General features: G+C 55.0%; 2 protein-coding genes across 6 annotated transcripts in view; one reads left to right on the forward strand and one right to left on the reverse strand.

Annotated features, from left to right (window-relative positions):
• The window catches only part of LOC144612362 (semaphorin-4B-like), a 66,144-nt gene extending 65,596 nt beyond the window's left edge, over positions 1-548 (reverse strand). The window contains exon 1 of the mRNA XM_078431937.1: positions 390-548. The gene's annotated coding sequence lies outside the window, so the exon portion shown is untranslated. The remainder of the gene's footprint in view (positions 1-389) is intronic.
• Positions 549-2,660: 2,112 nt separating this feature from the next.
• Positions 2,661-15,577, forward strand: part of LOC144612381 (tudor and KH domain-containing protein-like) — a 37,412-nt gene continuing 24,495 nt past the window's right edge. For 2 of the 5 annotated variants that reach the window (XM_078431971.1, XM_078431972.1), the window contains exons 1-3: positions 2,720-2,746; positions 7,604-7,784; positions 14,442-14,548. In XM_078431971.1, the coding sequence (XP_078288097.1) occupies positions 2,741-2,746; positions 7,604-7,784; positions 14,442-14,548 (294 nt within the window). In that variant the 5' untranslated portion in view covers positions 2,720-2,740. Of the gene's footprint in view, positions 2,686-2,719; positions 2,747-5,192; positions 5,278-7,603; positions 7,785-14,441; positions 14,549-15,577 lie in introns of those variants that run through there. The other 3 variants (XM_078431973.1, XM_078431975.1, XM_078431976.1) reach the window with 3 other exon arrangements.

The following is a 15,577-nucleotide window of genomic DNA, read 5'->3' on the forward strand; positions in this document are numbered from 1 at the left end:
TGTGTGGGGGGAGGGGGTCATGTGTGAGGGGTGATGTGTGAGGAGGGGGTGATGTGTGAGAGGGGGTGATGTGTGTGAGGGGGTGATGTGTGTGAGGGGGTGATGTGTGCGAGGGGGTGATGTGTGTGAGGGGGTGAGGTCTGGTCGAGTGAGTGACAGGAGCTCCTGAGGGGCGGGGCTTGATGAACGGGGCGGGGCGGGCGGTTGATTGACAGGTGGAGCGCTCAGCGGGCGTGGCCGGGCTGCTGGCGCGCGTGCGTGGCAGCGCCGTGTGCCACGTGCCGGGAGCGCGGGCCGACGACGGCCTCTCCCGCGCGCGCGCCTGCCTGCCTCCCGCCCTCCCTCCCAACTGCCGCTCGTCCGCACCTCGCATCGGCCTCGCCCCTCACCGTCTCGTCAAACGCACATTCCCCGCGAACTCTCCCGAAGACGCGGCGCGACACGGCCGTTGGAGGGTGTCCGGGGAGTGACGGCGGGGTGGGCCGGCCGGCCGGCGAGGCTCAGTGTGCGCGGCGATGGCGTCAAATTGACTCTGCAACGCTGGTGGACTTCATCTCCCAGTGTGCACCGCGGCGTCCGCAGGTCCCGCCTAGTTGCGTGACGTAATCCTCGCGTCGGCACAGTGATTGGTGGAAGTGACCGCCCAATCATAATCGTTCTGTTTGAGGACAGGTAGTGTGCACAATTACCATGTCAAGTGAACTTTATTTGTATAGCACATTTATACACAACCCACTTTGACCAAAGTGCTGTACATCAGTGCAGGTACTAAAAAGGAACATACAATAGCACACAAACCTAACAACACAGACATAAACAGTTTACAGCGCCCTCAGAGGGCCCCAAACGCTAGGGAATAAAAGGTATTTATTTCACAAAATGCTGGAGTAACTCAGCAGGTCAGGCAGCATCTCAGGAGAGAAGGAATGGGTGACGTTTCTTCAGACTGAAGAAGGGTCTCGACCCAAAACGTCACCCATTCCTTCTCTCCTGAGATGCTGCCTGACCTGTTGAGTTACTCCAACATTTTGTGAAATAAATACCTTCGATTTGTACCAGCATCTGCAGTTATTTTCTTACACTAGGGAATAGAAGTAGGTTTTGAGCCTGGACTTAAAGGAGTCAATGGAGGGGGAAGTTCAGATGGGGAGTGGGATGCTGTTCCACAGTCTAGGAGCTGCAACGGCAAAAGCGCAGTCACCCCTGAGCTTATGCTTATTCTGAGGGACAGTCAGTAGCCCCAAGTCGGCCGACCTGAGGGACCTGGAGTTTGAGTGGTGGGTTAGAATATTTTTGATAAATTGGGGGGGCAAGCCCGTTTAGGGCTTTGTATGCAAATAGGAGGAGCTTGAAATCGATTCTGTACCATACTGGGAGCCAGTGGAGAGAGACCAGAATCGGGGTGATGTCCCTTTTATGGGTACCTGTCAGGAGTCTTGCTGCGGCATTTTGGACCAAGTTACAGCACTCGGTGTTAAACATAGAGGCAAGATAAAGTAATGTCCAGTTAAAACAAAGCACAAGGATCGAAACAACGTATAATGGAACAAACAGCAAACAAAGAAGAAAACAAAACATTTACCTTTTTTTGTAAAATACTAAACATTATTGAGGAAATGAAGGAAATAAACAAAAATCAGAAAACAAGACAAAAACTAACATTGGCAACAAGGGTGGGCCCAAAGATGTGATACACCATGAATAGAACTTTATCTCATCCATGTCAAACACATGAGGTATATGAGTCAGTTCATTTCTAACTCCCTATTAAATATAGCCAATGAACTGGCCTCAACTACCTTCTGTGGCAGAGAATTCCACAGACTCACCACTTAGGAAGCTTACTGTTCGCTAGAAATTCAATGATAGTTTCTGAGTCAACACTACATTTCGATTGACATAATTCTTGGTAGAATTTAGCAAAGCATTCATTTATCTCACCTGGGGACGTTGTAGACTTGCCATTCTTATCTCTAGTTGGGCGGATGGCGCGGGAGGCTTGTGTATGTCTTAGTTGTCTTACTAACAGATTGGCTTATCTCCAAACTCAAAATACTTTTGTTGTGTCTCGTGGAGCATAGTAGCCAACATGTTTTGTCGAGATGGTATTGTGTTCAAATTTCAATATGGAAATTGCCTCTAATGTTGTATCACCAGGGTTTGCTTTATATTAATTTTCGAGATTTGTTAGATCCAGGTTTATTTCTTTAAGGCGATTATTCTATTCTTTCTTTTTATTAGCTGTGTCTGATATTATATGACTTCTAGTAAAAACCTTCAGTGATTCCCATAGGGTTGAATCTTTAAAATCTCCAGTGTCATTCTCAGAGAAGAAGTGGGATGTCCAGGGAGGTTACATGGCATCAAACCACCATTGACCATTGCCCAATCATAATCGGACCTTGAGCGGGGTATCGCCGTCGATTGGTCGGCGCAGCAGGGTAGGTGTCAGCGCGCACGCCGATTGGTCCAACGTACTGCCCGCGCCCCGCCCACTCTACTCTGATTGGCTGGTCTGGTGCGCGAGCTCCGGCCGTTGATTGGACGGTGCGGCCCTGGGCGGGGAGGAGAGAGGGGAGGGGTGCAGAGAGGCGGGGGGAGGGGCGGAGATAGAGGGGGCGGGGCTCGGCGGCGGCCAGGGGGCGGGGCTCGGCGGAGGGCGGGACGCGATGGCGGGGCCGTGAGGTGAGGGATGGGGAGACGACGAGAGAGGGGGATGGGGAAGAGAGAGAGGGACGGGATGGCGGTGAGGTGACATCCGGCCGCTGAGGGAGTACCGGCCTCAGAGAGAGGGATGGGGAGGGAGGGGGATGGGATGGGGATGGGATGGGGAGAGAGGGGGATGGGATGGGGAGAGTGGGGGATGGGGAGAGAGGGGGGATGGGGAGAGAGGGGGATGGGGAGAGAGGGGGATGGGATGGGGAGAGTGGGGGATGGGGAGAGAGGGGGATGGGATGGGGAGAGTGGGGGATGGGGAGAGAGGGGGGATGGGGAGAGAGGGGGATGGGGAGAGAGGGGGATGGGATGGGGAGAGTGGGGGATGGGGAGAGAGGGGGGATGGGGAGAGAGGGGGATGGGGAGAGTGGGGGATGGGGAGAGAGGGGGATGGGATGGGGAGAGTGGGGGATGGGGAGAGAGGGGGGATGGGGAGAGAGGGGGATGGGGAGAGAGGGGGATGGGATGGGGAGAGTGGGGGATGGGGAGAGAGGGGGGATGGGGAGAGAGGGGGGATGGGGAGGGGGGGGTGGGGAGAGAGGGGGATGGGATGGGGATGGGGAGAGTGGGGGATGGGGAGAGAGGGGGATGGGATGGGGAGAGTGGGGGATGGGGAGAGAGGGGGGATGGGGAGAGAGGGGGATGGGGAGAGAGGGGGGATGGGGAGAGAGGGGGATGGGGAGAGAGGGGGATGGGATGGGGAGAGTGGGGGATGGGGAGAGAGGGGGGATGGGGAGAGAGGGGGGATGGGGAGAGAGGGGGATGGGATGGGGATGGGGAGAGTGGGGGATGGGGAGAGAGGGGGGATGGGGAGGGGGGGATGGGGAGAGGGGGATGGGGAGAGAGGGGGATGGGATGGGGAGAGTGGGGGATGGGGAGAGGGGGTGGGGAGAGAGGGGGGATGGGGAGAGAGGGGGATGGGGAGAGAGGGGGATGGGGGGAGAGTGGGGGATGGGGAGAGAGGGGGGATGGGGAGAGAGGGGGATGGGGAGAGAGGGGGATGGGATGGGGAGAGTGGGGGATGGGGAGAGAGGGGGGATGGGGAGAGAGGGGGGATGGGGGGTGGGGATGGGGGGGAGAGAGGGGGAGGGAGAGAGAGAGGGGGAGAGAGGGGGATGGGGAGGGAGGGGGATGGAGAGAGGGATGGGGAGGGGGAGGGGGAGGGGGGGGAGAGGGATGGGGAGGGAGGGAGAGGTGATGGGGAGGGGGGGGTGGGGAGAGGGGGATGGGGAGAGAGGGGGATGGGGAGGGAGGGAGAGGGGATGGGGAGGGAGAGAGGTACGGGGAGGGAGAGAGGGGGTGGGAGGGAGAGGGATGGGGAGGGAGGGGGAGAGGGATGAGGAGGGAGGGGGAGAGAGGGATGGGGAGGGAGGGGAGAGAGAGGGGGAGGGGAAGAGAGGGGGATGGGGTTGGAGGGGGAGTGAGGGATGGGGCGGGAGAGAGAGGGGGATGGGGAGGGAGAGGGAGGGGGAGAGAGAGGGATGGGGAGGGAGAGAGAGGGGGATGGGGAGGGAGAGAGAGGGGATGGGGAGAGGGATGGGGAGGGAGAGGATGGGGAGGGAGAGGGGGATGGGGAGAGAGGGATGGGGAGGGAGAGAGAGAGAGGGATGGGGAGGGGGAGAGAGTGATGGGGAGGGAGAGAGAGGGGATGGGGAGGGGGAGGGAGAGAGGGGGATGGGGAGGGAGGGGGAGGGAGAGAGAGGGAGGGAGAGGGATGGGGAGGGAGAGAGGGATGGGGAGGGAGAGAGGGATGGGGACGGAGAGATAGGGATGGGGAGGGAGAGAGGGATGGGGAGGGAGAGAGAGATGGGGAGGGAGAGGGATGGGGAGGGAGAGGGATGGGGAGGGAGAGAGAGGGATGGGGAGGGAGAGAGGGATGGGGAGGGAGAGAGAGAGAGGGGATGGGGAGAGGGATGGGGAGGGGGAGAGAGAGAGGGGATGGGGAGGGAGAGAGAGGGGATGGGGAGAGGGATGGGGAGGGAGAGAGAGAGAATCGGGAGAGAGAGGGGGATGGGGAGGGAGAGAGGGATGGGGAGGGAGGGGGAGGGAGAGAGAGAGGGAGGGAGAGAGGGGGGTATAGAGAGGGATGGGGAGAGAGAGGGGGATGGGGAGGGAGGGAGAAGGAGGGAGGCAGAGAGGGGGATGGGGAGAGAGGGGGATGGGGAGAGGAAGAGAGCGGGGAGAGGAGGGAGGGAGGGGGGAAAGAGAGAGATGGGATGGCGGGGCGGTGAGGTGAGGGGGTAGGGGGCCGGTTAAGGAGGTACAGACAGGTTAAGGGGGTAGGGAGCCGGTTAAGGGGGTACGGGCCGGTTGAGGGGGTACAGGCCGGTTAAGGGATGCTAGTACCGAGGTTTCTTTCGAATGTTTTATCATCCATAGGAGTAAGGCAATATTAGACAGATATATGATTGATAAAATTCACTGCAAAACCTGTCTGGGCCTGGGAATTGCATAATGGCAGTCTTGATCTCTTCTAGGGTTATCTCGGCAACTCGAGCGTGTACTGTGTCAGCATCCAGCGTCGGAAGCTTACTGTGTTCACGAGAAATTCAATGATAGTTTGTGAGTCGACATTGCATTTCGATTGAAATGAATTCTTTGTTGGGGCTGGGGAGAGGGGATCGATAGCGGATGGGAGAAGGGGGGGGACATTGGATAGGTGCCGGAGGGGATGGGGCTGGAGGGGGGGAGAGGGGATAGGGCTGGACGTGGAGGGGATGGGGTTGGAGGGGGCGAGAGAAGATGGGGCTGGTGGGGGGGAGAGGGGATAGGGCTGGACGTGGAGGGGATGGGGCTGGTGGGGGCGAGAGGGGATGGGGCTGGAGGGGGCGAGAGGGGATGGGGCTGGTGGGGGCGAGGCGATGCGGCTGGAGGGGGGGAGAGGGGATAGGGCTGGACGTGGAGGGGATGGGGCTGGAGGGGGCGAGAGGGGATGGGGCTGGAGGGGGCGAGAGGGGATGGGGCTGGTGGGGGCGAGGCGATGCGGCTGGAGGGGGGAGAGGGGATAGGGCTGGACGTGGAGGGGATGGGGCTGGAGGGGGCGAGAGGGGATGGGGCTGGAGGGGGCGAGAGGGGATGGGGCTGGTGGGGCGGAGAGGGGATAGGGCTAGACGTGGAGGGGATGGGGCTGGTGGGGGCGAGGCGATGCAGCTGGAGGGGGGGAGAGGGGATAGGGCTGGACGTGGAGGGGATGGGGCTGGAGGGGGTGAGAGGGGATGGGGCTGGAGGGGGCGAGAGGGGATGGAGCTGGAGCGGGGATGGGGCTGGAGGGGGTGAGGGGATGGGCTGGAGGGGGTGAGAAGGGATGGGGCTGGAGCGGGCGAGAGGGGATGGGGCTGGAGCGGGCGAGAGGGGATGGGGCTGGAGGGGGCGAGAGGGGATGGGGCTGGAGCGGGGATGGGGCTGGAGGGGGTGAGAGGGGATGGGGCTGGAGCGGGCGAGAGGGGATGGGGCTGGAGGGGGCGAGAGGGGATGGGGCTGGAGGGGGTGAGAGGGGATGGGGCTGGAGGGGGCGAGCGGGGATGGGGCTGGACGGGGCGAGCGGGGATGGGGCTGGAGGGGGTGAGAGGGGATGGGGCTGGAGGGGGCGAGCGGGGATGGGGCTGGAGGGGGCGAGCAGGGATGGGGCTGGAGGGGGCGAGCGGGGATGGGGCTGGAGGGGGCGAGCGGGAATGGGACTGGGAGGGGATGGAGGTGGAGGGGATGGGGCTGGAGGTGGAGGGGATGGGGCTGGAGTGGGCGAGAGGGGATGGGGCTGGAGGGGGTGAGAGGGGATGGGGCTGCAGGCAGAGGGGAGGGGGCTGGATGGGAAGGAAGTGGGCTGGATGCAATGGGGTGGGCTGGGGGCTGGAGGGGAGGGGGTTGGAGGAGAGGTGGACAACAGTTGTAAACTTTGACAGATGCCATGTAGCAATGCAAAGGGCAGGAATTGATTTATTTTCTTCATATTATTGCAGAGTTTCACAAGGGAGGGCTGGGGACAGTTGAATGCCATGGGATGGGGGTAGAGGGGATTGGTAGGGTTAGTGATGAGATAGAGGGTTTTGTTGTGAGGCAGATGGTCTGGTCTGTAGGTGTGGAGTGGTGACAGAAATTGGTGTTTGGCTTGGAAGCCTACATTAGTAACTAGTGACGTCCAAAAGGTTTCCATTTGCCTGCCTATCTGTGTCTGAGCATGTAAGAAAATAACTGCAGATGCTGGTACAAATCGAAGGTATTTATTCACAAAATGCTGGAGTAACTCAGCAGGTCAGGCAGCATCTCAGGAGAGACAGAATGGGTGATGTTTCGGGTCGAGACCCTTCTTCAGACAAGCGTTGTACAAGGTGGTGATGCTGGACCCTGGCCATTCTGGCCATCAGTCCGATGTGGTCGGGTTAAGGCGTCCTTGTGCTAGATTTCTTCACTTCTCTTGCCCAGAGTAGGTGAATCGAGGACCAGAGGACATAGGTTTAAGGTGAAGGGAAAAAGATGTAATAGGAATCTGAGGGGGTAACATTTTCACACAAAGGGTGGTTGGTGTATGGAATGAGCTGACGGACATCACTCTGAAGAAGGGTCTCGACCCGAAACGTCACCCATTCCTTCTCTCCCGAGATGTTGCCTGACCTGCTGAGTTACTCCAGCATTTTGTGAATAAAAACCTTCGATTTGTACCAGTATCTGCAGTTATCTTCTTATACGACGATGTAGTCGAGGCAGGCACTATCCCGACGTTTAAGAAACAGTTAGACAGATACATGGATAGGATAGGTTTGGTGGGGTATGGGCCAAACACGGGCAGGTGGGACTAGTGTAGCTGGGACATGTTGGCAAGTTGTGCAGAAGGGCCTGTTTCCATGCTGTATCACTCTGCAACTCTATGACTGGGGCTTTGTTTTCCACCTAGAGACAGCACCCCATAATCTGGATCGAACCCAAGACTCGGGTCGGCCCAGCAGGAGCAGAGATGTCGACACACATTGCCTGGAGCAACCTGACCACAACACAGAAGGTGCTTCTGGCGGTGGGCCTTCCAGCAGGTGCTGCTGCGGCCTACGTGTTGTACAGGAGATACAGAGAGAGCCTGGGTAAGAGCAACAGCCCAGCGAGGGCATCTTCAGTGTGTGTTCACACAACGACCGCTCGTCCCCGCTGACAGAGTTTCTTTTGCGCTTTTCTCTGGTGTGGGAGGATCAGGCACTCGAGCCTGCTCTGCTGTTCATGGTGGCCATTGCTGCATTCACCAGCGTCTCTCCCAACACCTGTCGGTTCCCTTCTAGTTCCAAAGCTGTATCAGACTCCACATAGAACATATTCAATCATTCACTCTACAGTTTTTTAAACTTTAGAGATACAGCACCTTCTGTACACCAAGTTGACCAGCGATCACCCCATACGCCAGCTACCACTATCCTACACAGTAGGGAAAAGTATATTTTTTAACCGAAAGTAATTAACCTACAAACTTGCACGTCTTTGGCACGTGGGAGGACACCAGAGCACCCGGAGAAAACCCAAGTGATCACAGGGAGAACTCCGTACAGACAGCACCCACAGTCAGGATTAAACCGGAGTCTCTGGCGCCACTACTGCACCACTGTGCCGTCCCATGGGATGGTCTGTGGGATAAAATATTCAAGTGAGTTGTCCATCTGTTGAGAGAAGCAGTCTCACCTCATTTCCAACTTAAACAGGTGAGAGAAATTCTGAAACTGCACCCCTCAGTGATAGATGCCCCTATTTGGGGAGTGTAAGAAAATAACTGCAGATGCTGGTACAAATCGAAGGTGTTTATTTCACAAAATGCTGGAGTAACTCAGCAGGTCAGGCAGCATCTCAGGAGAGAAGGAATGGGTGACGTTTCGGATCGAGACCCTTCATCAGACTGATTTGCCCTATTTGGGGAAATATTCTCTCCTGCCAACCCCCTCTAGCAACTTTGGGAACTTATTAAAGGTCAGGTCTCGTATTTCTGAACTCCAGTAGTGTAGCCCCAACTTTTTAACCTTCACTTGTCGCTCCCCCCTGCACCCAGGACTCTGCTGTCTGTACGGAGTTTGTACGTTCTCCCCATGACCTGCGTGGGTTTTCTCCGGGTGCTCCGGTTTCTTCCCACACTCAAAACACGTGTAGGTTTGTAGGTTAATTGGCTTGATAGAAATGTAAATTGTCCCTAGTGTGTGTAGGATAGCTGGTTGGCGCGGACTCGGTGATGTAGCTCTACACTAAACTAAACTGAAAGTAAAAACTGCGATGTGAACATTCTGTGCACAGCCAACGCTACAAACTTGTCATGATCCTTTACATCGAACATAAAGCAGCACAGGAGCATCTGTGCTAAACACTATGCCAGATTGCAATGATGCCTGCCTGTGATCCATAATCCTCCACGCCCTGCATATTGCCTGCCTGTGATCCATAATCCTCCACGCCCTGCATATTGCCTGCCTGTGATCCATAATCCTCCACGCCCTGCATATTGCCTGCCTGTGATCCATAATCCTCCACGCCCTGCATATTGCCTGCCTGTGATCCATAATCCTCCACGCCCTGCATATTGCCTGCCTGTGATCCATAATCCTCCACGCCCTGCATATTGCCTGCCTGTGATCCATAATCCTCCACGCCCTGCATATTGCCTGCCTGTGATCCATAATCCTCCACGCCCTGCATATTGCCTGCCTGTGATCCATAATCCTCCACGCCCTGCATATTGCCTGCCTGTGATCCATAATCCTCCACGCCCTGCATATTGCCTGCCTGTGATCCATAATCCTCCACGCCCTGCATATTGCCTGCCTGTGATCCATAATCCTCCACGCCCTGCATATTGCCTGCCTGTGATCCATAATCCTCCACGCCCTGCATATTGCCTGCCTGTGATCCATAATCCTCCACGCCCTGCATATTGCCTGCCTGTGATCCATAATCCTCCACGCCCTGCATATTGCCTGCCTGTGATCCATAATCCTCCACGCCCTGCATATTGCCTGCCTGTGATCCATAATCCTCCACGCCCTGCATATTGCCTGCCTGTGATCCATAATCCTCCACGCCCTGCATATTGCCTGCCTGTGATCCATAATCCTCCACGCCCTGCATATTGCCTGCCTGTGATCCATAATCCTCCACGCCCTGCATATTGCCTGCCTGTGATCCATAATCCTCCACGCCCTGCATATTGCCTGCCTGTGATCCATAATCCTCCACGCCCTGCATATTGCCTGCCTGTGATCCATAATCCTCCACGCCCTGCATATTGCCTGCCTGTGATCCATAATCCTCCACGCCCTGCATATTGCCTGCCTGTGATCCATAATCCTCCACGCCCTGCATATTGCCTGCCTGTGATCCATAATCCTCCACGCCCTGCATATTGCCTGCCTGTGATCCATAATCCTCCACGCCCTGCATATTGCCTGCCTGTGATCCATAATCCTCCACGCCCTGCATATTGCCTGCCTGTGATCCATAATCCTCCACGCCCTGCATATTGCCTGCCTGTGATCCATAATCCTCCACGCCCTGCATATTGCCTGCCTGTGATCCATAATCCTCCACGCCCTGCATATTGCCTGCCTGTGATCCATAATCCTCCACGCCCTGCATATTGCCTGCCTGTGATCCATAATCCTCCACGCCCTGCATATTGCCTGCCTGTGATCCATAATCCTCCACGCCCTGCATATTGCCTGCGTGTGATCCATAATCCTCCACGCCCTGCATATTGCCTGCCTGTGATCCATAATCCTCCACGCCCTGCATATTGCCTGCCTGTGATCCATAATCCTCCACGCCCTGCATATTGCCTGCCTGTGATCCATAATCCTCCACGCCCTGCATATTGCCTGCCTGTGATCCATAATCCTCCACGCCCTGCATATTGCCTGCCTGTGATCCATAATCCTCCACGCCCTGCATATTGCCTGCCTGTGATCCATAATCCTCCACGCCCTGCATATTGCCTGCCTGTGATCCATAATCCTCCACGCCCTGCATATTGCCTGCCTGTGATCCATAATCCTCCACGCCCTGCATATTGCCTGCCTGTGATCCATAATCCTCCACGCCCTGCATATTGCCTGCCTGTGATCCATAATCCTCCACGCCCTGCATATTGCCTGCCTGTGATCCATAATCCTCCACGCCCTGCATATTGCCTGCCTGTGATCCATAATCCTCCACGCCCTGCATATTGCCTGCCTGTGATCCATAATCCTCCACGCCCTGCATATTGCCTGCCTGTGATCCATAATCCTCCACGCCCTGCATATTGCCTGCCTGTGATCCATAATCCTCCACGCCCTGCATATTGCCTGCCTGTGATCCATAATCCTCCACGCCCTGCATATTGCCTGCCTGTGATCCATAATCCTCCACGCCCTGCATATTGCCTGCCTGTGATCCATAATCCTCCACGCCCTGCATATTGCCTGCCTGTGATCCATAATCCTCCACGCCCTGCATATTGCCTGCCTGTGATCCATAATCCTCCACGCCCTGCATATTGCCTGCCTGTGATCCATAATCCTCCACGCCCTGCATATTGCCTGCCTGTGATCCATAATCCTCCACGCCCTGCATATTGCCTGCCTGTGATCCATAATCCTCCACGCCCTGCATATTGCCTGCCTGTGATCCATAATCCTCCACGCCCTGCATATTGCCTGCCTGTGATCCATAATCCTCCACGCCCTGCATATTGCCTGCCTGTGATCCATAATCCTCCACGCCCTGCATATTGCCTGCCTGTGATCCATAATCCTCCACGCCCTGCATATTGCCTGCCTGTGATCCATAATCCTCCACGCCCTGCATATTGCCTGCCTGTGATCCATAATCCTCCACGCCCTGCATATTGCCTGCCTGTGATCCATAATCCTCCACGCCCTGCATATTGCCTGCCTGTGATCCATAATCCTCCACGCCCTGCATATTGCCTGCCTGTGATCCATAATCCTCCACGCCCTGCATATTGCCTGCCTGTGATCCATAATCCTCCACGCCCTGCATATTGCCTGCCTGTGATCCATAATCCTCCACGCCCTGCATATTGCCTGCCTGTGATCCATAATCCTCCACGCCCTGCATATTGCCTGCCTGTGATCCATAATCCTCCACGCCCTGCATATTGCCTGCCTGTGATCCATAATCCTCCACGCCCTGCATATTGCCTGCCTGTGATCCATAATCCTCCACGCCCTGCATATTGCCTGCCTGTGATCCATAATCCTCCACGCCCTGCATATTGCCTGCCTGTGATCCATAATCCTCCACGCCCTGCATATTGCCTGCCTGTGATCCATAATCCTCCACGCCCTGCATATTGCCTGCGTGTGATCCATAATCCTCCACGCCCTGCATATTGCCTGCCTGTGATCCATAATCCTCCACGCCCTGCATATTGCCTGCCTGTGATCCATAATCCTCCACGCCCTGCATATTGCCTGCCTGTGATCCATAATCCTCCACGCCCTGCATATTGCCTGCCTGTGATCCATAATCCTCCACGCCCTGCATATTGCCTGCCTGTGATCCATAATCCTCCACGCCCTGCATATTGCCTGCCTGTGATCCATAATCCTCCACGCCCTGCATATTGCCTGCCTGTGATCCATAATCCTCCACGCCCTGCATATTGCCTGCCTGTGATCCATAATCCTCCACGCCCTGCATATTGCCTGCCTGTGATCCATAATCCTCCACGCCCTGCATATTGCCTGCCTGTGATCCATAATCCTCCACGCCCTGCATATTGCCTGCCTGTGATCCATAATCCTCCACGCCCTGCATATTGCCTGCCTGTGATCCATAATCCTCCACGCCCTGCATATTGCCTGCCTGTGATCCATAATCCTCCACGCCCTGCATATTGCCTGCCTGTGATCCATAATCCTCCACGCCCTGCATATTGCCTGCCTGTGATCCATAATCCTCCACGCCCTGCATATTGCCTGCCTGTGATCCATAATCCTCCACGCCCTGCATATTGCCTGCCTGTGATCCATAATCCTCCACGCCCTGCATATTGCCTGCCTGTGATCCATAATCCTCCACGCCCTGCATATTGCCTGCCTGTGATCCATAATCCTCCACGCCCTGCATATTGCCTGCCTGTGATCCATAATCCTCCACGCCCTGCATATTGCCTGCCTGTGATCCATAATCCTCCACGCCCTGCATATTGCCTGCCTGTGATCCATAATCCTCCACGCCCTGCATATTGCCTGCGTGTGATCCATAATCCTCCACGCCCTGCATATTGCCTGCCTGTGATCCATAATCCTCCACGCCCTGCATATTGCCTGCCTGTGATCCATAATCCTCCACGCCCTGCATATTGCCTGCCTGTGATCCATAATCCTCCACGCCCTGCATATTGCCTGCCTGTGATCCATAATCCTCCACGCCCTGCATATTGCCTGCCTGTGATCCATAATCCTCCACGCCCTGCATATTCATGTGCTGATCTAAAAGCCTCTTAAACACCAGGCAGCACATATCTCGCACCTACCATTCTGAAAACAAAACGCACCATGCATCTCCTTTAAACTTGCCTCCCTCACCTAAATAAAGCTATACCGTCTATTATTTAACATTTCTGCCCTGGGGGGGAAGGAAAGTTCTGACTGTCTACAAACAGCGGTGGTCCCAACCCAGATCCCCACGGAATAAGTTTAAGAATAAGGGGTAGGCCATTTAGAACTGAGATGAGGAAAAACATTTTCAGTCAGAGAGTTGTGAATCTGTGGAATTCTCTGCCTCAGAAGGCAGTGGAGGCCAATTCTCTGAATGCATTCAAGAGAGAGCTAGATAGAGCTCTTAAGGATAGCGGAGTCAGGGGGTATGGGGAGAGGGCAGGAACGGGGTACTGATTGAGAATGATCAGCCATGATCACATTGAATGGCGGTGCTGGCTCGAAGGGCCGAATGGCCTCCTCCTGCACCTATTGACTATTGTCTATAACACCGCTGGTCACAGACTTCCAGGCAGAATAACACCCTTCCACCACAACCGTTTTAGGAGTAAACCAGTTCCAAAGTCAAGCTGCCCATATATATCTTAATCTTCTGTGTAGGAAAGTACTGTAGATGCTGGTTTAAATCAAAGATAGACACAAAAAGCTGGAGTAACTCAGCGGGGCAGGCAGAATCTCTGGAGAGAAGGAATAGGTGACGTTTCGGGTGATGAGCTATTTTTTGGGTGAAACTTCTAACTTCAAGTAACCCCGCCATTCCCTCTCTCTCCGTCCCTCCCCCACCCAAGTCGCACCAGCTTCTCGTTTTTACCCAACAAACAGCTAACAATGCCCTGTTTCCTTTATCATCGTTCATTCATTGTTCTTTATCTCTCCACATCACTGTCTGTATCTCGTTTCCCTTTCCCGTGACTTTCAGTCTGAAGAAGGGTCTTGACCCAAAATGACACCCATTCCATCTTAATCTTCTGGTTCAGCCTAACATGAAGGACCTTTCAAATACCTTACTAAAGTCCACATCAACAAAATCCACTGCCTTATCTCAGTAAATTCATACAGACAGCGTACAAAGCTGTGCCGACTATCCCAATTAACCCATTCTCTACTGAATGGCAATGAATACAATCCTGTAGAATCCTCTCCAGTTGAACACAAAGTGCTGGAGTAATACAACTGGTCAGACAGCACAGTGTTCACAAATCTGAAATCTACAAACTTATACAAAAGAGGCAGTGCATGGATGGTGACGAACTGTCTCTGCTCCAGGTGAGCACTATGTGCTGGTGGGTGACAATCTATTCACCGTGGACATGAAGGTTCCTCGTGACAGCGTGAAGCTGATCTTCGGACGGCAGGGCTCCACGATCCAACAGGTGAGAATGATGTTCCCCGCAGCTCCCCCTCAAGTCCAGGCACGTTGGCACGGTGAAGTTTAGAGCACCCTCTCCCACCCCTCCCCCTCCATCCCCCTCAACCCCCCTTATCCTCCCTCCCCCCCCCCCTCCCTCCATAGGAGATACATTTAAACTTTAAAATGTGAATAACTGAAAATATAACACTAATTTCAATGAAACTTCCATTAGCACCAAAAGGACGACGGTGAGTAAGGTGGGGCCTAAAATTGTCGCGCTATCGTGTATCGTTTTTGCTGCAGTTCGGGAACAAACAAACAAACAAACAAACGAGAGTTTTGGTATAAAGACAAACACGTCTTTGAAGTGTGGGAGGAAACTGAATATCTCGGAGTAAACCCACGCAGGTCACGGGGTGAATGTACAAACTCCGTACAGACAGCATCCATAGTTGGGATCGAACTCGGGTCTACGGTGGCGCAGCGGTAGAGTTGCTGCTTTACAGCGAATGCAGCGCCGGAGACTCAGGTTCGATCCTGACTACGGGTGCTGCACTGTAAGGAGTTTGTACGTCCTCCCCGTGACCTGCGTGGGTTTTCTCCGAGATCTTCGGTTTCCTCCCACACTCCAAAGACGTACAGGTATGTAGGTTAATTGACTGGGTAAATGTAAAAAATTGTCCCTAGTGGGTGTAGGATAGTGTTAATGTGCGGGGATCGCTGGGCGGCGCGGACTTGGTGGGCCGAAAAGGCCTGTTTCCGCGCTGTATATATATGATATGATATGGCGCTGTGAGGGGATAAGACCAGTGAAACTAAGCAGGACAACAGTGAAACTAGTACAACTGTTAAAGTTCGTTTTCTGTGGACAGACAACAATGCAACAAAGTTGGTGGTAAAACAGTAAAGTCTTTACGCCAGGCGGGAGTGGGGAGATCAGCACTGGGTGTCAAGCTCACCTCGTGCCCCACTCCCCGAAACAAAGGACAAAACAGTATCGTTATATCTTTCTCTTATCAGTGAATGAGGTGACACCACTCACATCATGCCC

Source organism: Rhinoraja longicauda, chromosome 44, assembly GCF_053455715.1.
Source record: "Rhinoraja longicauda isolate Sanriku21f chromosome 44, sRhiLon1.1, whole genome shotgun sequence".
Lineage (NCBI taxonomy): Eukaryota > Metazoa > Chordata > Chondrichthyes > Rajiformes > Arhynchobatidae > Rhinoraja > Rhinoraja longicauda.